At 45.7% G+C, this 25506-nt stretch overlaps 1 protein-coding gene across 2 annotated transcripts in view; it reads right to left on the bottom strand.

Moving 5' to 3' along the window:
* Positions 1–1204: 1204 nt before the first annotated feature.
* SPG7 (SPG7 matrix AAA peptidase subunit, paraplegin) overlaps positions 1205–25506 on the bottom strand; it is a 45242-nt gene continuing 20940 nt past the window's right edge. For both annotated transcript variants that reach the window (XM_060787905.2, XM_060787906.2), the window contains 12 exons: positions 22313–22415; positions 20118–20243; positions 19294–19456; positions 17567–17740; positions 16605–16729; positions 13593–13695; positions 8970–9080; positions 7063–7178; positions 6756–6912; positions 4539–4702; positions 3608–3685; positions 1205–2545 (listed from right to left, as the gene is read on the bottom strand). In XM_060787905.2, the coding sequence (XP_060643888.2) occupies positions 2333–2545; positions 3608–3685; positions 4539–4702; positions 6756–6912; positions 7063–7178; positions 8970–9080; positions 13593–13695; positions 16605–16729; positions 17567–17740; positions 19294–19456; positions 20118–20243; positions 22313–22415 (1633 nt within the window). In that variant the 3' untranslated portion in view covers positions 1205–2332. The remainder of the gene's footprint in view (positions 2546–3607; positions 3686–4538; positions 4703–6755; positions 6913–7062; positions 7179–8969; positions 9081–13592; positions 13696–16604; positions 16730–17566; positions 17741–19293; positions 19457–20117; positions 20244–22312; positions 22416–25506) is intronic.

The raw sequence follows: 25506 nt of genomic DNA, 5'->3' as shown, positions 1-25506 counted from the left end.
TTCATTTCCATCACTGGAGTTCAGAATGCTCTTTGATTGTAGGTTAACTATAAATCCCAGTAACTACAACTCCCAAATGACAAACTCAATTTTTTTGAGTGAAGGACATACATTGGGTTGTTAGGTGTCTTGTGTCCAAATTTGGTGGCAATTCGTCCAGTGGTTTTTGAGTTATGTTAATCCCACAAACGAACATTATTTTTTTATTTATATAGATTGCTAATCCATAGTGTTACTGTTCCCACGTTACGTTGAATAAAGATGTTCCTGTAATACAGAAGTTGTGATTTGCAATCTGCAGTTTTTTGTATTTATTGGTTGGACTGGATGGCCCATGAGGTCTCTTCCAACTCTATGATTCTATAGAATCATAGAATCAAATCATAGAATCAAAGAGTTGGAAGAGACGTCATGGGCCGTCCAGTCCAACCCTCTGCCAAGAAGCAGGAATATTGCATTCAAATCACCCCTGACAGATGGCCACCCAGCCTTTGTTTAAAAGCTTCCAAAGAAGGAGCCTCCACCACACCCCGGGGCAGACAGTTCCACTGCTGAACGGCTCTCAGTCAGGAAGTTTTTCCTCATGTTCAGATGGAATCTCCTTTCTTGTAATTTGAAGCCATTGTTCCGCATCTTAGTCTCCATGGAAGCAGAAAACAAGCTTGCTCCCTCCTCCCTGTGGCTTCCTCTCACATATTTATACATGGCTATCATATCTCCTCTCAGCATTCTCTTCTTCAGGATAAACATGCCCAGCTCCTCAGGCTGCTCCTCATAGGGCTTGTTCTCCAGACCCTTGATCATTTTAGTCACCTTCCTCTGGACACATTCCAGCTTGTCAATGTCTCTCTTGAATTGTGGTGCCCAGAATTGGACACAATATTCCAGGTGTGGTCTAACCAAAGTGGAATAGAGGGGTAGCATGACTTCTCTAGATCTAGACACTATGCTCCTATTGATGCGGGCCAAAATCCCATTGGCTTTTTTTGCTGCCACATCACATTGAAGCTGCAAGGCTTTGCAATGCTAATCAAGGTGATTAATTGCAACATTCACACCTGTCTCCTGAGTACATTTTGCCAAGGAAACCTGGTGAGAGGCTCACCACAATGTTGCCATAACCCAGAAAGGACTTTGAAGAGCACAACAATGGAAGCATCCCAGCAAATACCCCTTTGAACAGAATTCGAATTGACCACCAGCATGTTTTTTTAACTTTATTTTCTTCACAAACAAGTCATCTAAGACAGACAGGAAGTCAATTCCATCTAAGGAAGACCAATAGATGACCTGAACCGATTCAATCACTTCCACAATCCTGAATTTCCTTCCAAACGATGTGGCCACATTTGAAGCATTTGCCATTCCTTTGCTAAAACAAACCCAGTACCAATGGGACTGGGAATATAGGGATGGTTTGCAAATTACATCCACAAAAATTCAGATATTTGGTATTGAATGAACAATTTGCTTGTAGGTGTCTTGAGAGGCCGCTAGGTGGTAGGCGCAAACCGCTGCAGAGGGCCATGGGAGTCCTGGCTGCTCTCCGAAACAACTGCCGGGGAGTTCAGAGGCAGAGGGAGGGAACGTGAGTGAGGAGTGAGGAAGCGCACGCAATCACAATCCCAGCACAAGGGAGGGCTTTGGGAGAGGAAGCCCTGAGAATTACAAATTGCATGTTGGCAGGAGGAGAATCTGGACAAGGGTCGTTCAGGGATACAGACAATAATCCGCCTGGAAATAATCCTCCTTAAAAAAAGGGGGGGGGCAGGGATCGAGGAAGATAATGCACGTAGTAGCAGCAGATACTCTCTCTCCGAGACACACAAACAGAGCTGTTCATTGCAGATCCCACCTCTCAGACTCGGCCACAATTGTTTTGGACATAGGATCAGTCCAAAGGCCTCTATAACGAAGCAGTTTTTCCCCAAAGGCTTGCAGGCTCTTCCCTTCCCAAGTTAAGTCTTGGAGGACTGTCAGGTTTATGTACAGACAGCTCATACCACCTCCGAGGCTTCGCAGAGCTTTTACTCCTCAGGAGATGCATTAAAAAGAAAGAGAGAAAGGCTGGAGCCCTGGTACCAAAGACAAAGGCATGTTTAGGATCAGCCAAGTTGTGGCTGGCAACGCAAAGCAGAGACCTGTGGCCGTGGGAGGCCCATCATGGATCAAGGGCTGGCCCTGCGCACTCTCGCAGGAGTCTCATCTGGTGGCCCAGAGAAACGGCAATGGCACAAAAAGAGAGGGAGGGACCCACAACTCATGTGCATCATGATCTGGCCTGATGAGGAGCCATTATCTAGGAAGGAGGCGTTCTTCTTGCCTTCTAGTTTCAGACCGGCCTGAGATTGCGTTCCTCCTCCTCTTCCTCTGGGCCCCGGGGCCGCTGGGGGGGCTCCTCCTCTCCCACATCCTGTTTATCCTTCTCTGCTTCGATCCAGCTCTGAGGGCTGATCATTTTCTTGGGGCCGTGCGGAGGAGGCCCGATCAGGTCCACAATATCCTCGTAGTTGATGACTTCCTTCTCCAGGAGGGCATCTGCCAGCTAGACAAGGAAAAGGTCGCAGAAAGTGAGGGGATGTAAAAAAAAAAGGGGGGGGGGACAAAAAAGGGCAGTGGGATACAGGAAACTATGCAGCCCAGGCTCCTACTGGCTGAAGGAAGAGGGAGGGCCAGAGGACAGTTCCATCTTGTCTCCTGTGCTGTGTTAATAATATAATATAATATATTGTATATACATATAATACTTATAATATTATAAGGTAATGCAATATAATACTAATAATATATTATAATTATATGTTTTATATTACATGTAATATTTGTAATAATATTACAATATAATGGTATAGTACAGGGGTCCTCAAACTTTTTAAACAGAGGTTCAGATTATAATTTGAAAAAAAATGAATGAATTCTATGTACACTGCACATATCTTATTTGTAGTACAAAACAACACTTAAAAACAATACAATAATTAAAATGAAGAATAATGTTAAGATAAAGGTAAAGGTAAAGGTAGTCCCCTGACATTAAGTCCAGTCATGTCTGACTCTGGGGTGTGGTGCTCATCTCCATTTCTAAGCCGAAGAGCCAGCGTTGTCCGTAGACACCTCCAAGGTCATGTGGCCGGCATGACTGCATGGAGCGCCGTTACCTTCCCGCCGGAGCGGTACCTATTGATCAACTCACATTTGCATGTTTTCGAACTGCTAGGTTGGCAGAAGCTAGGGCTGACAGCGGTAGCTCACGCCGCTCCCTGGAATTGAACCTGCGACCTTTCGATCAACAAGCTCAGCAGCTCAGTGCTTTAACCCACTGCGCCACCGGGGGCTCCTAATGTTAAGATAAACTTATTAATATTTCAATGGGAAGCGTGGACCTGCTTTTGGCTGATAAGATTGTTGTTGTTGTTGTCTACTTTCAAGTCTTTTAAGACTTAGGTTGACCCTGAGCGAGGGCGGGGTAAATGACCTTGGAGGGCCATATTCAGCCCTTAGCCCTTAGTTTGAGGACCCCTGCTCTAGACTCTCTCCACCCATTCAGCCTCTTCCTTCCAACCTTAACTTTCCTGCTATCTAATGTCAAAGGGAAAAGAAACCTCACCATCCGGAGTTTGTCCCGGTTGTCCAGCAGAAGCTTCTCCGTGCGCCTGTAGGCTTGGGCCACCAGCATCTTTGCTTCCTATGCGGGGAACAAAAGTCAAAAGAACACCTTGGGAAACATAGGGACATTGAAAACTCTTCCAATGAAGATCCTGAGCTTCAACCTCACAGCTCTCTAGTGAAAGACCGGGAGGCTAGGTGGCTTTTAAAAAAGGAAGATGGCTATGTTTAATGAAGGGCTAGACAGCACTAAGTCTACGTAGCTGCCTTTTTGTGCTGGGCACATGGCTAGAAAGTGACCAGGCCTAGTTTTGACTTGCCTTAGAAAGCCAAGGAGAAGGTTTTCTTCAAGTCAGCAAAAATAAAACTGTTTGTGGAGTGGTTAATAGTCTAATTTCATTCTACTGTTGTTGCCCTTTTGGATATTTTACCTATATTGTCCTTGTTTAAACTTGTAAGTTGCCTTGAGTCCTCACTTTAGGGGAAAAGGCAAGATAGAAAAACAGTTGTTGTTGTTTCTTCTACAGAGTCGCTCCATGGAGCGAACACATCAGATTTCTTTAATTCCTGGGCCAGGAAACATCGGAGGTCAGGCAGAAAGCGTCCAAGAAACACAGTGCAGATGCAAGCGGCAGATGAGCAATAAAAATATACAGGGAAGTCATGGGACGGTCTCCAGCTGGGCTCCAGGGATCGGCTGCTTGCCTCCTTTCAGTTGCTCAAATCCTGGGCACTTTGCAAAATCCCCCTCCTCTAATCTCCTTGGCTTCTTGCTGACAAGGTTCAACAAAGGCTGCTCTGAGGGGCGATGACCCAAAAGCAGATGCGTTTTGAGTCAACGATTACAGCCACACAGAGGGTTAACAAAGAGGAACCCTGGCAAGCTGAAGAGGAGGAAGCGTGGTGTTTTTGAGGCCCAAACGGGGACTTACATGGTCCATGATTTGCTGGAGTCCCTGGCTGAAGGGGCGCCGACCAATCCCTGGGGTGCTTTCTGCATCCGGGAAGGAGAGGTACCCAACGTTGGGAACCATTCCATATTGTTTAACCATCGAATAGGCGATCTTGGTTACCTTCCTAAGGTCATCTTGGGCTCCTGAAGAGAGAAGCAGGAGGAAAGGGATATATAAGGGAAGAAAAACATGAAGTGCCAAGGTCATCGCTCCTCTGTGGCACTCATAAACTTATTATTTCTATGATGACTATAATATTATTTTTATTTATATCCTGCTTTTTATCTCTAAATAATCATAATAATAATAATAATAATAATTATTATATTTATTATTATTATTATTATTATAACAGTCCTAGAAGCTTGGGAAGTGTTCAACTTGTGATTTTGTGATATGAAATCCAGCATATAGATCTCATTTGCTGTAACATATTGTGTTTTTGTGTCAGTATAATAATAATAAGCCAGTAAAGGTGGTCCCAGTGGTGATTGGCACACTGGGTGCAGTGCCTAAAAACCTTGGCCTGCACTTAAACATAACCAGCGCTGACAAAATTACCATCTGCCAGCTGCAAAATGCCATCCTACTGGGATCTGCATGCATTATTCGCCGATACATCACACAGTCCTAGACACTTGGGAAGTGTCCGATGTGTGATCCAATACAACAGCCAGCAGAGTGTCTGCTGTGGACTCATCTTGTTGTGTTTCAAATAATAATAACAACAACAACAACAACAACAATAATACTTTATATTCCGCCAACAACAACAACAACAACAACAATAATACTTTATATTCCGCCCTATCTCCCCAGAGAGACTCAGGGCGGATTCCAACACACAGTGATAAAACATTCAATGTCGCCATAAAACAAATAACAACATCATACGCCCCCCCCCCCCCACATATAAAAAAAACCCCACATATAAAAACAACATTTATAACCTAACATCAATAGATTAAAGCAAAACATAATCAAACAAAATGATATAATGATGTAAAATCTGAACTGAAAGCAGTTCATACTGATTTACAAAAGCCAACTATCGTTCACAACATTGTGTGAACTGATTTTGTGGCCAGTGTGATTCTGTGGCCAGTGATAATAACTGGGCTAACATGGATTAGCAGAGCCCGGACACAAAATGTTTCTTAACCAGAGGTCCGGTAGTGATCTCTCATAGTCTAATCCTCCTCTTCTCCGTATGCTAGTGAGCAAATGTGAGTGTTCAGTTGTTTTTTTTGAAGTAGAGAAGGGAGAGGGCCAGCTTTATTTCTTTAGGGAAGGAGTTCCAGAGGAGAGGAGCGACCATGGAGAAGGCCCTCCATACTAGATATGGAGGTGGGACCAAGAGCAGGGCCTCCTCCACTGACCACAGTGCCCAAGTTGGTTTGTAGGAGGAGATGCGGCCAGTCAAGTAGCCCGAACCCAAGCCATTTAGGACTTTAAAGTATTGTTCAGCATTTGTATTTAGCCTGGGACTAGCAGTCAGTAGAGCTGCTGTAACAAGGGAGTGGATCTCTCCCTGTACAGGTCTCCAGTTAGACTCAAAGAGATTCAAAGCAACTTATAGACTTTGCAGCTTTTCATACTATCGACCATGGTATCCTTCTGGGGCAGCTCTCCAGAATGGGTCTTGGGGGCACTCCTTCCTGGAGGATTGCACCCAGATGTTGAAGCTAGGGGGCACCCTGGCCATTGACCTGTGGGGTCCCACAAGGTTCCATTCTGTCTCTCATACTTTTCAACATCTACATGAAACCGCTGGGTGAGGTCATCCGGAGTTTTTGAATCCAGTGCCATCTCTATGCAGATGACACTCAACTCTATTACTCCTTTCCACCTCATTCCAAGGAAGCTCCCTGGATCCTGGACCTATGCTTGGCTGCTGTGATGGACTGGATGGGGGCTAACAAATCGAAGCTTAATCCAGACAAGACAGAGGTCCTCCTGGTCAGTCGCAAGGCCAATTGAGGTCTAGGGTGACAACCTATGCTCGAGGGGACAACACTCCCCATGAGGACACAGGTCCGCAGTCTGGGCGTCCTCCTGGCGCACAAGTTTTAACTATGCAAAAGCCATCCTGGCCACCACCGACACCAGAGCTGAGAGGAGGATGCTGCAGAGATGAAGCAAGTATCCTGCTTCCTTGGTTTAAGGAGCGAACGCCTTGCCAAGGGTCTCCCTCACCTGTTGTGACTTTGTTGAAAGTGATGGCTTCTGAAACTCTCCCTCCCAGGGCCATGCACATCCGCTCAAAGAGCTGGTCCTTGGTGAAGAGGTACTGGTCCTTTGGTAGGATCTGGGCAAAGCCCAAGGCAGCGTTGGTGCGAGGAGCGATGGAAACCTGTGGCAGGAAAGAGAGGAGAGCAGGGACTTCAGTGCATCTCCTGATGGAACCAGGCTGCCACAGCCAGGCTCAGGAGAGGCAGCAGACTCCTCCTCCTCCTCCTCTGTATCCCATTTCTCTCTCTAAAAAAGAGACTCAGCGGCTTACCTTCATCACAGCCTCAGTGTGCTCCAGGAGCCAGCCAACCAGCGCATGACCCGACTCATGAAATGCCACGACCCTCCGCTCCTCCTGGGACAGGATTTTGCTCTTCTTGGCAGTTCCTAGGAAAAAGCAGGAGAGGAAATAAAATATGAGCCTCTCTGCTCTCATTGAGATATTGAAATTGTCACAAATATTAAAAATTAACTAGGTAGTTTTAATTACAAAAATGTGAATCAGGCACTGAAAGGGTTAAATGGATGCAACGACTCAGCAAAAGCTGCAGTTCAATATAAGGAGGTGTGCCTGTAGCTTAGTAGCCTTCAGTCTGATAGAGCCCTCAGTCTGTGAGAGGTCTCTGTGGGAGAAGGGCCTCAGTGTATTAGTAGGCCTCAGTATGAGAAGGCCTCAGTGTTAGTTTGCCTCAGTGGGAGAAAGGCATCACTCTGAGAGAGCTCTCAGTGTTTGTAGGCTTCAGTGTTCGCAGGCCTCAGTATGAGAAGGTCCGGTGTAAGAAGCTTTAGTGACAGAAGCCCCAAGTTGAAGGCCGTTGTGTGTGAAGTTCCATTGTGAAAGCCGCTGTGTGTAAAAGGTTACTATGTGAAGCTCCTGTGTAAGTTCAGTGTGAGAGGAGGCTCTGTGAGAGCGAAGCTATTTATCTGCATGAGAAAGAAGCCGTGTGGAAGCAAAGAAGGAAGTGTAAGGAACTTAATTTTCTTATGTTCTTGTAAAAAGCGCAAAAATATTATTTTTTCTATATAAAGAAAAGCCTCCTAAGGAAGAGATAACGGTTGCACTCCAAGCCAGGAAGAAGCCCTCTGACTTAAAAACACCACACAGCTGAGTGAAAATGCAAGCAGTTTATTGTAGGTAATTTTTTTAAAAAAAGGATTAGCAGTAAAAACACTCCTAAGAAATAGGTAAATCCAAGTAGGTAGAAAGATAAACAGGAACAAATAATCCAGGAAATAAATCCATCAAAGTACATGAAAAATCCACACAGAAACTGCCAAGGTAAACTTCAAATCATGAAATCAAACAAGGTATAACTTGAATCTTTCCAAGGCAAGACTGCAAGTTTGCCACTACGTCTTGATCCAGTTCCAACGTTGCTTCGTCTAACCACAGATTCTATACTTGGCACTTTTATCCCCTAATCTACTTTAAGTCCCCACCAGATACTTGTTTCTATTCAGCCTAGAGTCTGCTATCAATTTTTCTCTCAACCTGGCAGAGCCCCGAAGAGATAGTTGAACTATTCTATTCTGTCTGAAAAAAAATGCCTTCTATCTACTGGCTCATTAATTTCTGCAGCTGGGCCAGGTGCCGAGCTTTTCTCAGGCTCAAAGACCTGGGAGTTCTCTGGTAGCAATTCAGGCCCTCTTCTAGACCATCCCATCATCCCCCAACTCTTCAGGAACATTCTCATCAGCAAAGACACTTTGAACAGGAATCTCATTGTCACTCTCTGCATCTAAAGCACCCTCATCATTAGAAACAGCATTGTCATCGTCATTCCCAACATCCAGAGTGCCCTGATAATTAAACACAGTCACAGGCTGAACACCAACACGAATATTGGCCTGTGTGTTTTTGTTCTTTTTATGACTTTGGGCTACTGGTGCTGCTAAGTTATTCTGCTGTAAATTTATGAGAAGGGCTTTTCGGTAGTAAGCCCACTTGCCCAACAGAAATTGCTTCCTTGGTGCAGAATTCCACAACAGATAATGCTGCCAGGACATTGAATTTCATCGCTATCCATTTTGTAGCTAAACAGACTAATCTCCAATCGCTTTGCTCTTGTAGGTCACAACGGCCACACTCGGGTTGCTTCCTTCCATGAGAGAACTCTTGCCATGCAGTCAGGATGCAAGAAGTCAAACCCAACAATGCACCAGAAAAAGAAGCCTCACCTGCAATGACTCTCTCCACAGCGTACTCAAAGTTGAAGGTATGGATGGACTTATGACCCTCCCTGGCAGCATGGAGGGCTGCCTCATTGCAGATGTTGGCTATGTCGGCTCCTACAGATGGGAAAATAGGCACACAATCTCAACTTCAGCATGCCACAGATAGAGCACTCTCACTGGCACACTGCATTGTGCTCAGGGGGTGAGGGACTTCTAGACAAGGCAGTGATTCCAGTGAACTTTGGCAAGCAAAACCAACTAGGCCAGGAAAAGGCAAACCATCTTATCCACAGACATTGCTTGAAGAAATTTTATGCCCAAAATACAACTAGTCGGACCCTGGGATGAATGTGCTTAGACTCCTAAATTGATCGGTTTCATCCTGCACTATCTTAAGCTCCGATTATTTCCTTATTGCAAAAAGACAACAGCAACCTCCAGAAACCTGTTCCTGGTTTCTATTTGGGGTGTGTGTTTGCCTTGCTTTATATTAAAACTATCTTAGGTACCCGGCGCTGCCTGGGTAATTTGAAAAATGCATTGTAATATCATTTAGTTAATTATTATTATTATTATTATTATTATTATTATTATTATTTATTAGAAAAAAAGGCAGTCTTTGAGTTGGTGTTTTATGAAGGCCCTCATTAGAAAATGCATAAGGATGTGGGTGAACTATGATTCCCAAAAACACGGGTCAGTCCTCCCCAAACCAGGTCTGTATACACAGTTGGCTATGTTGCATCTGTGTGCCAAGTTTGGTCCAGATCCCATATTGGCTGGGTTCAGTGCTTTATGGATGTAGGTGAACTACAACTCCTAAAATCAAGGTCAATTCCCACAAACCTCAGAGGTATGTCCATGGGGTTTCTCTGTGCCAAGTCTGATCTCCTATAAATCATGGTGAATTCTTCCCAAACCTCTTGTTCAGTTGCTGATCAGTTTCTGTTTTCTGTGTGCTATAGGAAAGGGTTAAGGGAGAGGCAGTGGGTGAAATCATGCAAATTCCACAGCAATGGAAAGAGTAAGGAACCCTGGGACATCCTCCTACATGTTCTATTTTTCTGGAGGAAAAACAGAACATCTAGGAGGAAATTGTCCATGAATGAAAGGCTTCACTTTGATGGTGGGTAGTATGGTGTTTGGGGGGGACATTGTCATGGCTCTTGTACATGTTTACAGCACTCACTATAATATGCAATGTCACTGGAGGGAGGGCCATTGGTGTTTCCTGGGCTACAAGTTCACGGTGCCTGCTGCAATCTGAAATGACTTTGGAAGGAGGGCTTTTGGTGGCTCTTCAACACTGTTATAACTGTTGGTGGAGGTAGGGAGCTGTCTATGTAAGTGGACACCTCTGCCACATACACATTTTCAATTTGATTATGTGGATGGATGGATAGATAGATTAGATAGATTAGATAGGTAGATAGATAAGCACTCTGAGGAGGTTTCCTAAAGTCAACAACAAATCTAGGAAGTCACAAGGGGGAGTCTGTGAACTCAAAAACAAGGGGGCCTATACAAAGTCCACACTTGTGCACCCCTTTTTTCCCTTCTAGCTGTATTTTTGAGACACAGAAGGGGTCTCCTTTGCTTTTTCGAAAACTACAGACCCAAGATTGATTGCTCTGGGCTGGATAGTCCTTCAAACAGGACTATCCAGCTCCTCCTGCATAAAGCAGGCTATGTACTGGTCTTAGAAAGAATGTTATTTGTGTTGCTATTTGTGCAAAGGAGAGTGATGGGTTAACCAGGCAGAACTTCCTGGCTGAGCAGGAGGGCGAGGGTCACCTGGGCTGGATGAGGCCTGGCCCATGGGTCTCTTTGACCACAACTACACACTTTTTTTGTGGGGAGGAGAAGGCACATCTGTTTTGCATTTGTGTGCGTGGGTGGCGTGTGGAGGCTGCTCAAAGGAGCCCTGGAAGAGGCAAAGAGGGGCCCAACGGAGGGAAGGAGGGAGGGAAGGAAGGAAGAGTGTGTGGGATCCTCCAGGTCTTTGCACAAACAGGAAGCCCAGCGCCTGGGGCCCAGCAGCTCCGTTCTGTGCTTCCAGACAGACGTGGGGGCTCAGAAAGCAGGCAGGACTGGCCCTTTCCCTTCATGCAAAGAAAAACTATATGGATCTGTTATTTGGGTAGCAATTATCAAAGAAAGCTTCCTCTAAATCAGTGTTTCTTAAACTGTGGACCCTGATCCCAAAAGGGCTTAGCTCAATGCTGGGGTCCTGAAAAAATTGGCAACAGTAAAAGGTTTCTAAAGTGGCCAATTTAGACATTTACATGAATCTTGTTGTGCAGCATTTATAGTGGATTCTGCAGGAAGTGCTTCAGTTATCGGTCTATTGGTCTGTCAGTCTATCTATCTATCTATCTATCTATCTAAATAAATAAATAAATAAATAAATAAATAAAAAGTAATGTTCGTTTGTGGGATTAACATAACTCAAAAACCACTGGACGAATTGACACCAAATTTGGACAAAAGACACCTAACAATACAATGTATGTCCTTCACTCAAAAAATTGATTTTGTCATTTGAGAGTTGTAGTTGCTGGGATTTACAGTTCACCTACAATCAAAGAGCATTCTGAACCCCACCAACGATGGAATTGAACCAAACTTGGCACACAGTTCTCCCATGACAAACAGAAAATACTGGAAGGGTTTGGTGGGCAGTGTCCTTTGGTTTTGGAGTTGTAGTACATCCAAAGATCACTGTGGACTCAAACAATGATGGATCTGGACCAAACTTGGAACGAATACTCAATATGCTCAAATGTGAACACTGGTGGAGTTTGAGGAAAATATAATCTTGACATTTGGGAGTTAGATAGAATTGGGCCAAACCTCCCACACAGAACCGCCATGTGGGCCACAGCAATGCGTGGAAGGGGACGGCTAGTCTACATAATAAAAGTGAAAAGTGTGTATGTGGTGGAGGTGTCCACTTACACAGAGAGCCTCCTGCCTCCACAAACTGGCAATAGTCCCAAGTGCTGAGAAGCCTCCAAAGCCACTCCCTCCACTAACATTGCACATTATAGCGAACGCCATGAACATTTAACCCAAATGCTGCCAATGTCCTCCCCAAACTCTATCCCACCACCCAAGGAATGCTTTCATTCCAGGACCATTTAATCCTAGATTTGATGTATTTCCTCCACCACAGGCAGGCATCCCAAGGTTCCTTGTGTGGAACTTGCATGACCACGCCCACTGCCTCTCCCTTAACCCTTCCCTACCCTTTCCTATGGCACACAGCAAACAGAGAGGAATTTATCAGAGCTGAACAGACTGGAGGGGTTTAGGGGACTAACTCAACAGGGTGGAAGTTGTAGTTTACCCTGCATCAAGGCAGAGCATTGTGACCCCCTTTGATAATGGATCTGGACCACTTGGCACACAGACCCAACTGTAAATACTGGCACGGTTTGGTGGTGACGGCCCTTTGCATATGGGAGTTGTAGTTCACCCTTATCTAGAGAGTACTGAACCCAGCCAATGACGGATCTGGACCAAACTTGGCACACAGATGCAACATGGCCAGCTGTGCCTACAGGCCTGGTTTGGGGAGGATTGACCCGTGATTCCAGAAATTGTAGTTAATCCACATCATTATGATTTTTCTAATGGGAGCATTCATAAAAAATTAAATCAAACTGGTTTTTTACTTAATAAATAGTGTTATTAATTAACTAAATTATATTATTGTCGTAAGATCATCTGGGGAGGCTCTGCTCTCGTTAATGCCTTTGTCACAAGTACATTTGGCGGAGACGAGAGACAGGGCCTTCTCGGTGGTGGCCCCTTGGCTGTGGAACGCCCTCCTATAGATATTAGATCGGCCACCTCCCTTTTAACATTCCGGAAAAAAGTCCAAAAAAGTCATATTTTATCTATTTGTTTTGTTTAGTTGCTATTATATTTTATGTTTTTAATTGTATTTATTACATTGTAAGCATTGAATTTTGCCCTGTTAACCACCTTGAGTCGCCTACGGGCTGAGAAAGGCGGTATACAAATACAGTAAATAAATAAATATTATGCAACACTCCAAAATAAACAATGCCTTTTTCAAATAATTCAGGCATCACTAGGTACCCAAACTAGTACATCATAAAGAGGAAAACCTGTCTGTTCAGCAAGCCTTGTAAACACTGACTTGTTACCAGTAAATATTTGATTTTAATACCTATTTTCTATACCTATATATCTGAGATCACACAAACATTACTTCGGCTGAAAAGATGCCCAAGTGGAAAGGTTTAAGAAGCTCTGCTCTAAATCACCACATTGATTTCCAGCCACTAAATTCTCCCGCCTAAGTAATGCCACTGAAATCTGGATGGCATAAATGGAGTGCCATTAGCTCTCCCTACCCACTCTGCAATATATACTGATTGGGATTGTGTTGTTTGCATGTCACATTTAACACAGCACAACCACAACTCAGAGTGGCTTTGGCTCTCCTTTCTCTCAGTTGGCAGAATCCAGTTGTGTCCCACTGGATGGAAGTTGAGAAGCCACGCATGACAGAAGCGAGTGGCAACAGGGACTGCACTGCATGACATGCGAGGCGAAGCCCCCCCCCCCCCCCCCCACACACACACACACACATACCACTGAATCCTGGTGTGAGCTCAGCCAAGCGCTGGGAGTAAAAGCTTCCAGTCTGGGAGAGTTTCAGGCCCTTCAGGTGCTGCTCGAAGATTTCTCGCCTCTCCTGAAAAAATAAGATCAGTGGATTTGCAAATTGTGATGACCCCCAACCATAATATTATTATCATTGCTACTTCATAACTGTCATTTTGCTACTGTTGGGAATCATCATGTAAATATCTGATCTGCAGGATGTATTATCATTTACTTGACCAAATTTGGCACAAGTACTTGATACACCCAAATCTAAATACTGGTGGGGTTGGTGGGGAATTGATTTTGTCATTTGGGAGTTGTAGTTGCTGGAATATATAGTTCACCTACACTCAAAGAGCATTCTGAACCCCACCAATGATGGAATCAAACCAAACTTGGCACAGAGAACTCCCATGACCAACAGAAAATACTGGAAAGGTTTGGTGGGCATTGACCTTGAGTTTTGGAGTTGTAGTTCACATGAGCCAACAATGTGATGCGGCGGCAAAAAAGCCAATGGAATTTTGGCCTGCATCAACAGGAGCATAGTGTCTAGATCAGGAATCCTCAAACTAAGGCCTGGGGGCCGGATAGTGCCCTCCAAGGTCATTTATCCAGCCCTCGCTCAGCGTCAACCTAAGTCTGAAATGACTTGAAAGCACACAACAACTACAGCAATCCTATTTCATCAGCCAAAAGCAGGCCCACACATCCCATTGAAATACTAAAAAGTTTATATTTGTTAGAATTGTTCTTCATTTTAATTACTAATTTGTTTTTAAGTATTTTTTTGCACTACAAATAAGATATGTGCAGTGTGCATAGGAATTCATTCATGTTTTATTCAAATTATAATCCGGCCCTCCAACACTTTGAGGGACTGTGACCTGGCCCTATGTTTAAAAAAGTTTGAGGACCCCTGGTCTAGATCTAGGGAAGTAATGCTACCCATGCTCTATTCTGGGCATGTTTAGCCTGAAGAAGAGAAGGCTGAAAGGAGACATGATAACCATGTATAAATATGTGAGAGGAAGTCATAGGGAGGAGGGAGCAAGCTTGTTTTCTGCTGCCCTGGAGACTAGGACGCGGAACAATGGCTTCAAACTGCAAGAAAGGAGATCCACCTGAACATGAGGAAGAACTTCCTGACTGTGAGAGCCGTTCAGCAGTGGAATTCTCTGCCCTGGAGTGTGGCAGAGGCTCCTTCTTTGGAGGCTTTTAAACAGGCTGGATGGCCATCTGTCAGGGGTGCTTTGAATGCAATATTCCCGATTCTTGGCAGGGGGTTGGACTGGATGGCCCATGAGGTCTCTTCCAACTCTATGATTCTCCATCCAGAGATGCAGGGCAGGTGGAAAGGAGTCTTGCAAGAAGTCACTGGGTCTTCTTCCCCACAAAGGTCGGTTCTACTGCTATCCTCCTTTCCTATTGATCCTGATTTATTCCTTAACCTTTCTACCATCAGAGTATGGCCTTGCATATGTCTCCCCCTCCCCTCCATCAGCTTGAAGGAAGACAGAGGCATATTGGGGGAGGGGGCTAGCTCAGCTTGGCTGTGGGCCAGTGAGTGACTCATGCGGCTGGTTCAGGCATTCCTGATTAAAGCAAGGGGCTCCGCTGCCAGGATTTCCTTCGCCTTCCTCCTTCAGGGCAGCTGCATCGTTCCCTTTTCTGCTGCTGCCGTCGCCAAATCAGATCAGGCATTTCAGGTATTTTAAGCAAAAACCTGGAGCAGCCAAAGGAAGACTGGGAAGTCCACACAGGAAGAGAGGACAGGGGCAGAAGAGTCTACCCTCTGTCCAGGGTCTGCCAACCAAACAGAGCAGTGGTTCTCAACCTTCCTAATGCCGCGGCCCCTTAGTACAGTTCCTCATGTTGTGGTGACCCCCAAACATAACATTATCTTTGTTGCTCCTTCATAATTGTCATTTTACTACCACTATGAATCATAATGTAAATATCTGATACGCAGGATATATTTCCACTCACTGGACCAAATTTGGCATAAATACCCGATACGCCCAAATTTGAAAACTGGTGGAGTTGATGGGGGGATTGATTTTGTCATTTGGGAGTTGTAGTTGCTGGGATGGGTAGTTCATCTACAATCAAAGAGCAATCCGAACTCCAGCAACGATGGAATTGAACCAAATTTGGCACACAGAACTCTCATGACCAACGGAAAATACTAGATATGTTTGATGGGCATTGACCTTAAGTTTTGAAGTTATAGTTCAAGATGGACTCAGACAATGATGGACCCAGACCAAACTAGGCACGGATAGGCAATATGTCCAAATGCAAGTAATGGTGGAGTTTGGGGAAAGCAGACCTTGACACATGGGAGTTGTAGTTGCTGGGATTTATAGTTCATCTACAATCAAGGAGCATTCTGAACTCCACCAACAATTGAATTGAACCAATCTTGGCACACAGAAATCTCATGACCAACAGAAAATACTGGAAGGGTTTGGTGGGCACTGACCTTGGATTTTGGAGTTGTAGTTCACCATCCAGAAATCACAATGATGGATTTGGATCAAACTTGGCACAAATGCTTAATATGCCCAAATAGGAACACTGCTGGAGTTTGGGGAAAGTAGACCTTGACATTTGGGAGTTGTAGTTGCTGGGATTTATAGTTCACCTACAATCAAAGAGCACTCTGAATCCAGCCCACAATGGATCTGCAGCAAACTTGGTACACTACCTACACGGCCAACATTGAATACTGGTGTGGCTGTGGTGAGATGTTTTTGAATTCTGGGAGTTGTGGTTCACCAACTCCCAGAAACGGAAGAGAAGGACAGGCGGAGAGATCTTCGGCGTTCTCTGCCAAAGGAGTTCCTAAGACCATGAGAAATATGTGTTTTCTGATGGTCTTTGGTGACCCGTCTGAACCCCCCCCCCCCCCTCTTTTCATGGGCCTTGCTTTCCCAAACAGAAACATCCCAAACTTAAAGATCCAACTAAGGGAGAATCAGGCCAAGTTCATACCTGCAAAGTGGGTAGATCAATAAATATGTGGCGATCGAGCCTCCCGGGTCTCATGAGGGCATTGTCCAAGATATCTGCCCGGTTAGTGGAGGCCAGGACTATGACGTGATCCGTGGTCCCCATCCCTGCAATGGAGACACATTGGAGTTCACATCTGGTAGGACAGGTGGGTCCAAGGAGACACTCTTCCCAGCCCCCAAAGGGTCAAAGCTGCAAAATCTAGGATTTTTTTAGGACTATCCCTTAAAAAAAAGAATGCTGTCCAATCCACAAAAGTACCTTTAGGTGGGCAGAAATGACAAGAGAATAATAATAACAAAACATGACTTCCGTTTGTGGGAAATGGCCACTTTGGGGGTAGAGCATAGCCAACCTGTGCTGAGCCCTCAGGATCCCAGACATACAGGGCCTTGCTTTTTCCTCTTCCTGGGAAGCTGCTCAGACCAACTTTAGAGGAGGAGGAGGAGGCCCGACTGTGCGCTTTGCAGAGAGGCAAGCAAACAAGGCGAAAGAAGGGCTGGGGGCCTGTCACATGGGCTAAGTGGCTCCTATGGCAAGATTAGCGCATGCTGAGCATTAGCTGCTTTGCTTGTGGGAAGAAGCCATGCTCCCAAAAATAGACCCAACCCCCAGCAGATCCACCCCTGAGCACCACATGCCTCCTTGCGTTCACCATGGAGACCCTGTTGGGAGCCAGCCCTGAGAGCGCAAGGCCGCTGATCCCTTCTAATCCCGTGGTCCCCGGTCTGTTTCTTCTGCCGCCGCAACACTTTCTAGTTTCAGCATAAAAGGACTCACAAAGCAGCACGTCTCAGGCGAGCGGATTTGGGGGAAAGGGGAAGATTTGCAATTAAAGCAGCAAGAAAACAACCAAGGAACGAGCTGCTTCTCTTGATCTCCAAGCCTTTGCAAAGGGGCAAGAAGTGTTATTACTGAGCCACTTGTAGCAAAGTCAAACTGACCGTCCATTTCCACCAGCAACTGGTTCAGGGTCTGCTCTTCCTCAGTGTTGGAGAAGCCTGACATGCTGGTGGAGCGCTTCTTCCCCACGGCATCGATTTCGTCAATGTAGACAATGCATGGACCCCGAGCCCGGGCTTCTTTAAAGAGACTTCGCACCCGAGCAGCTCCAAGGCCTAAGGGAAAGCAAAGGGGAAGAGAAGACTCAGGGCACGTCCAGACAGCAGCATACCACAGGTTTTAATCAGGGGCAAAAAATTCCGGGACTTCAGAAGAGGTCCACATACAGACTTGTTGGTCCCAGGATTTCTGCTTCCGTTCACGCTTGCCGCTTTATTTCAGGATTTAGAGGTTCCCAAGATAAATAATAATAATAATAATAATAATAATAATAATAATAATAATGGGGACTTGGAGCGACTTACATGGGGCTGACTGAGCCCGGACGACATATTACAGCACAAAAATAAAACCAAAACAACAAGTAACAGCATCAAAATTACAAGGAAAAAAAACATATGAATACAATAACAAAATAACAAGATGGTCACCACAGGATGCCCCCCCCTTAAAAAAAAAAAGAAACTCGAGATGCAAAGATGCAAATCATGGTATAAGTTCCGTTCCTGAGTTATATAAACTGCAGGGCCATCTGTGCAGACAGTGTGTTGTTCCTGCATTATACATGGCTGTTCCTGGTTGCTCTTATTGTGAAAAGATGGACAATGTTGACTAGGGGGCCACAACTTTGTCCTAGCCAGAGAAAATGTGCCATTAATTTTCCGGTCCCAATTCAAGGTGCAGGTGCTTACCTACAAAGCCCTAAATGGTTTGGGACCCGCCTACCTCATCTGGAGAGGCCCTGCTCACGATCCCACCTGCATCGCAAGCGCGATTGGTGGGGACGAAGGATAGGGCTTTCTCGATGGTGGCCCCTTGACTCTGGAACTCTCTCCTTAAGGACATCAGGCAGGCCCCGTCGCTAGCAATCTTTAGGAGGAGCTTGAAAATGTGGTTGTTCCAGTGTGCCTTTCCAGAATAAGGAAACTCCTAGCATTACGTCCCAACGCACTTTATCAGAGATCTAGAATATCTGCATGCCCATCCCCCTCCAAACACTCCACCTTGTCATGCCCAGCACTTTTATTTTTAATTATTACATTTGGCCCGGCCATTGTTTTTAATTACGTCATTGGGTGTTGTTAATGTTATTGCTTTGTGGGTTTTTTTTGGAGTTATTGTGTTGTTGTTGCTGCTGTTTTTATTGTTGTATTTGGGCTCAGCCTCTTATAAGCTGCACCAAGTCCTTCGGGAGATGGTAGCAGGGTACAAATAAAGGATTATTATTATTATTATTATTATTATTATTGGCAGATGATTGGGCAAAAGCCCTAAAGTCTTTGAAAAAGGGTTCTCACAGACAGATTTTCTAAGACATCAGATCAATTCAAGACAGACTGTGGGAGGACACATCTCCTCATAGATCTTTTTGCCCTGGCACAGCTACCGTGTTTCTCCCTGACTGAATACCAGAAATCCTGCTTAAGCTGCCTTCCTTTTGGTCAAGTGCCTCAGGTCAGGTGAATGCAGATGGTGAAGTACCACCGCCCTATTGCATAATGGCTTCTCCAATACAGCAGAAAAGGATCCCTCAAGCAGCTGCTGATGAAGGCAGTGAAGAAGCCACTTTACCCCATTGCTTTAAGGAACTTTGTTCCCCGGAACTTACCTCCAATCACCTCCACAAATTCAGAACCGGCCATTGCCAGGAACGGCACTTGGGCCTCAGTAGCCACAGCCTTTGCCAACAACGTCTTGCCACAGCCTGGTGGTCCAAGCAAGAGGGCACCTCTGGGCACTTTAGCGCCAAGCTGCAAGTAGCGTTCTGGGCTCTGGAATCAGAAATCCATGTGTGTTTCATTTTTAGAAGCCCCCACAGTGACTCCAAGCAAGACCCACTGGCCCACTTACTCTGCACCATTACAATTTCTATCAATGCTCTATCCCACTGGTACGAAGGTACAGAGAATGCTCCCTCTGTCCTCTCTTAGCTATAGAACAGCAAGATTCGCAAGTGCTCCTTGAGAGCTTGGAAACCTACCCAAGAGGTCCTGCAATGACCCCAAGCAAGAGACAAATATCAGTCACTGGCATTAAACTGTTACTCAACTTTACACTGGCATACGCTCTATCTCAATATGTGTTATGACAGTATTTCCTGCCCAGTTTAATGTATTGCTGCACTTTCCTGCGCTCCTGTAAAAATGTATTGCACTAATTGAATCTGTACCTCAGCTATGTTTCTTTCAGCTGTATTGTTTTTATATTGCTTTCAGTTGTGTTGTTATTTGTTTTATCTGATGTTTTAATTGGTTAAAGTGTTTTACATGTGTGTTTTAATTGTAATCTTGGGCATGTCCCTTGTAAGCTGCCCCGAGCCCCCTAAGGGAGATGGTTGGCGGGGTAAAAAAAAAAAATGTTGTTATTATTATTATTATTATTATTATTATTATTATTATTATTATTCTCAGCCCCTAAATGTGCAGTTCTTACCTTCAGATAATCCACAAATTCCTTGACCTCCAGTTTGGCCTCATGCATCCCCGCCACATCCTTGAAACTGATCCCTTTCCCAGATTTGCCATCTACAATGGTGAAGCGAGCCATTTTCAGTTGGTTCTGTCAGGGTGACAAAATTCTGTCAAAAAAGGCCAAGACCAAAGCCTCTTGTGAATTTGGAGGAAGGATGGTTCAGACGCTGAATCATGCTGCCCTAGTCTGCAGGGTACATGACAATGCTCGACTGTGGTCCCCCTTTCCTTCACACTTCTGCTCTCCTCCCTGGGCCTTGAATGACTTGGCAGCTGTCTCTATCTGTTTGATCAGTGAGTAGGGAGCTGGAGGGAAACCTCCATCTATGGTTCATGCGCTGCAGCCCAACCGTTACACAATTACATGTGCAGAGTTTTCTGGTATCCCAATCTTTCTGAACAGCCACTCCAAGAGGTTTGTTCAATGAGAGAAATATGGGGTGAAGAGGGAAAGAGCAAAAAAGGAGCCTCCTCACTGCCTGCCAGCTACTCTTCAATCACAGAGACAACACATAAAGCAAGCATTTAACTCCATGGCCTCCACATAACCGCTCATTATCCCTCACTGAGAAGAGCCCCTAATGTTGGTTTTCCAACTGCATTTACAGCAGGCTGAATGCTTGGAATGGAGTGGAAATCATCTATTGGACAGATGGCAAGCTGTTTAACCTCAGCAGACTGAAGGTTACAACAACATCTGATATAGAACTCCAATACGCTGATGACAATGTCATCTGTGCGCATTCAGAAGAAGACCTACAAGCCACTCTAAACACTTTTGCAGAAGCATATAAGAAGCTCACCTGTCACTGAACATTGAGAAAACCAAAGTGCTCTTCCAGGAGTCACCAGCCCATCCCTCTCCAATACCAGAAATATAGCTTAATGGTGTAACATTAGAAAATGTTGACCATTTCCACTCCCTTGGCAGCCACCTCTCCACCAAAGTCAACATCGACACCGCCTGAGTGCAGCATTTTTCCAAATGAAGCGGAGTGTGTTTGAGGACCGGGACATCCGTAGGGATACCAAGGTGCTTGTTTATAAAGCTATTGTCTTCCCAACCCTGCTATATCCCTGCAAAACGTGGACTGTCTACAGACGTCACATGCAACTTCCTGGAACGATTCCATCAGCGCTGCCTCTGGAAAATCCTGCAAATCTCTTGGGAAGACAAGCGGACAAATGTCAGCGTGCTGGAAGAAGCAAAGACCACCAGCACTGAAGCGATGGTCCTCCGCCATCAACTCCGCTGGACCGACCACGTTGCCTGGATGGAGGGCAGCTGTGACCAGCAGTGCTGCAGAATTTGAAGAGGCACGAATGGAGGGTGAAAGAGAGAAACATGCCAAGAGGAAGGCGCGTCAAGCCAACCCTGGACTACCTTCCATCTGGAAACTAATGCCCTCACTGTTGGAGAAGATGCAGATCAAGGATAGGGCTCCACAGCCACCTACGGACCCACAAGAATACTGATCCTGGAAGACTATCCTACTCGGCCAACAAAGGATCGCCTAAGTAAGTAAGTAAGCTTGGAATGTGCATCGGCACAAAAGTCAGGGTTGCCCTGAGAGTCTGTAGGGGATGAGTAAGCTGTGATGGCCGCTTCCAAAAAGTCATGAGCATGGGATTAAGCCAATTGGGCCACCTTCCCGGCTGATGCTGTAGCCCATTTGAAGGGCCTCCATGTCTTCTAGCTCTTCCGAAGCAGGCCCACATTCGCCTTTCGTTCCTTAGCTGACTGACCGGCAGGGGTTTGGCTGGCGCTGAGAGGCGGCATGTGACCGGAGGTACAGAGGTCAGTGTACAGCACAGCCCAAAAGCTTAGGCGGTGTTTAAAGGAAAGGCCCCAAAAAGCTATTTTGCTGAAAGCAAGTGAAGGATGTGAGATTTGCTGGCGAGACAAAGAGGAAAGAAATGCCATTCCCAGCTGCAAGTCATTAGAGAGTCTTGAAAACAGCAAGAGAGGAGCTGCCTGGCTGAGGGGAAAAGAGGAGGACCTGCTGCCCCACGCAAACAGACCAAATGCAGCACAGAGCCATCCACTGGGAGGGAGAATCTTCGTGGCTGGAGCAGCTTCATTCTCATCGGCTGCTGGGCAAGGAAGAGGTTGGGCCCACCCAAAAAGCATCCCCACAGGTGGCAAATGCGACTTACAAAGGCGCTGAAGCCTCCTTCCCTTCCTGCCATCCCGGCCAGACGAAAGATGTACCACAAGATGCCGATGCCCACGGCGGCCATCCCCAAGGCATAGAGGGCACTGCAAGGAGGAGGGGAAGGGAAGCAACAACAACAACAAAACTTTATTTAAATACCGCTCTATCTCCCCGAGGAAACTCAGAGCGGTTTCCAAGTAACATCATGAATACATACAAAGAAAACAGCATAAACATAAAATTAACAATATAAGCATAAAACAATCACAATAGCACATATATATTGAAAATAATCCTGCCTGTTCAAGGCAATTTAAAAGGCTGAGCCGAGGCTAGTGCAATTTGTAGAGGGCCCGGGAAATTATGTAGATTCTATGGCTGTTCATTTCCAAGGCCTAATAGGAGGAAGTAACCTGGGTAACTGGTAGAAGAAGATATGGCCATATTCAACAGTATCGGGCTGAGCTAGAACTAGTCGTCCTCAAAGGCTTGTTTAAACCACCAGGTCTTCAAGCTCTTACGAAAGGAGGGGAGAGATGGGACCTGTCTTATTTCCTTAGGAAGGGCGTTCCAGAGGCGGGGGGCCACCACCAAGAAGGCCCTCTCTCTCATCCCCACCAACCATGCTTGTGACGGTAGTGGGAGCAAGAGGAGGGCCCCTCCGGAAGATCTTAAAGTTCGTGCCGGTGCATAGAAGGAGATGCGATCACGAAGATAGGCAGGGCCCGAACCTTTTAGGGCTTTATAGGTCATAACCTGGACCTTAAATTTGGCTCGGCAGTTTATTGGCAGCCAGTGAAGCTGTTTTAAAAGGGGCATTGTATGCTCCTTATAGTTTGCTCCAGTAAGGAGCCTGGCTGCTGCTCATTGTACCAGTTGGAGCTTCCGGGCCATCTTCAAGGGCAGCCCCACGTAGAGCGCATTGTAATAGTCCAATCTGGATGTAACCAAAGCATGGACCATGCTGGCCAAATTAGACTTCATGAGGTATGGTCACAGCTGGCGCATAAGCTTGAGTTGTGCAAAGGCCCCCTCGGCCACTGCTGACACCTGAGCCTCAAGTGACAGCATTGAGTCCAGGAGGTCCCCCAAGCTACAGACCTGTGCCCTCAGGGGTAGTATAACCCTGTCGAGCACAAGTTGCCACCCAATATCCCGGTCAGCCCCACAACTGACCAGGAGGACCTCTGTCTTGTCTGGATTAAGCTTCAACCTGTTAGCCCTCATCCAGTCCATCACAGCAGACTGGATTTTCGTTCTCGCAGTCCACTGCTTGGCTGTGGACCACAGGTTGGGAACCACTGATTTAAATCAAAGGACATAGGGGTAAAGTCTGACTTGGCCACGGTGGTCCACGCTCATGTTGCAACCCAAATAGATTATTGCAATGCGCTCTACGTGGGGTTGCTTTTGAAGACTGTTCGGCAGCTTCAAATGGTCCAACAGGCGACAGCCAGGTTACTAACAGGAGCGGCGCTCAGGGAACACACTACTCCTCTGGTGCGTCAGCTCCACTGGCTGCCAATTTGCCACCGAGCACAATTCAAAGTGCTTACCTGTCTGAACGTATCTTCTCCTATGAATCATTTAGGAGCTTAAGATTGTCTGGGGAGGCCCTGCTCTCGATCCCACCTGGCTCGCAAGTGAAACCGGCAGAGAGGAAGGACGGCCTTCTCAGTGGTGGCCCCCCAGCTATGGAATTCCCTCCCCAGGGATATTAGATCTCCCCCCTTCCTCCCGACTTTCCGAAAAAGTAAAGACCTGGCTCTTTGAGCAAGCTTTTGAGAATGCGGTGGAATAAATAACATGGAACTATAAATGATGAACATGGAATGGCCAGATGATGTTACTGAATAACGTTTTTAACAGGATGGCACCAATGATTATATGTTTTAATGGTTTTTATATATGTTTTATATTGTAATGTTGATGATTTTTAATGGCACTTTTATGAATGCCCGGTATTGAATTGTGTCAATCTGTAACGCGCCATGAGTCGCCGTATGGCTGAGAAAGGCGGCCTATAAATATGGTAAATAATAAATAAATAAATAATGTTGAGGATACTGCATGCTATTGGACTAGGGGAGTTTTTCAATGTTCATTTTGAGCACTGAAGGGAGCAACCCAACACTCTGCACTAATGTGTTGCTCCCATTAACTCCAGGAACAGCGTTCTTGTGGAGCACAAGTGCAGCCAGTGGAAGATATGTGTCACTGTTGCGGCTGCTGCTTCTCAATAGGACATGATCAGGAGAATAAGGAGCAAAGCCTGCTGTGAAACTAAGACATCCCAAGTCACCACTGGAATGGCTTATGTGCCTCTTTTCAATCTTGTTCTTGTCAGGAAAGATAAGGTTCCACCAGTAGGATATTGGGAGAAATCACTTTTGCCGCCAGCTTTAACCAAGGAACAAATATGCTGCTGAAGTGGAAAGGCAGGCTGGAGAAATAAATGGAGCTGGCTCTTGCTCAGTGGAAACCACAAAGCAAGTTTTAAGGCAGCATCACCACGTCTCTTAAGCACTGCTTTCTGCCTTTCTCTCATCTTCCCAACAATTCCCACTTTGACCTCACATTCACATTAAAAGCTTTAGCATTTGCGGAATCTTTCTGGCAAAAGGATGCCGGGCTCTGCATAACAAAGTTGAGGTGTTTAATGGGATCACTTGCTTCTCCAGTGACATTTGGGGGTTTGTTATTAAAATGGTTTCTGCTCAGCATGGGGCTACTATGAGTCAGTGTGCGACCAAGGTACAGTGGCCGTTGGTTCCTTGGCTTTGTTTTAATGGGGGAAAAGTACAGAAGTTATTTTGAAAAGCCAGAGGATAATACTGTGGGGGAGGTTAGCTTAGGCTCCAATGTGTTCTCTCCGCAGTATCTGTACTACCTTTGGGGGACAGAAAACAAGATGTGTAAGAAGTCTTACAGCTCCTCAGGAAGTTATACAATAGAGTCTCACTCATCCGACAGAAATGGGCTGGCAGAACCGGGACTGTTGCGCAACTAGCTGGGAGTCAGCTGCATTAAGATCACTACTGACTGAAAGGTCATGAGTTCGAAGCCAGGCCAGGTTGGAGTGAGCTTCTGACCAATTTTGTGTAGCTTTTCTGTCAACCTTTGCAGCCCGAAAGACAGTTGCATCTGTCACGTAGGAAATGTAGGTACCGCTTATGCGGGGAGACAAATTTAACT

This window comes from Anolis sagrei, chromosome 8 (assembly GCF_037176765.1).
Source record: "Anolis sagrei isolate rAnoSag1 chromosome 8, rAnoSag1.mat, whole genome shotgun sequence".
Lineage (NCBI taxonomy): Eukaryota > Metazoa > Chordata > Lepidosauria > Squamata > Dactyloidae > Anolis > Anolis sagrei.
This window is presented reverse-complemented; position numbering and strand designations above follow the sequence as displayed.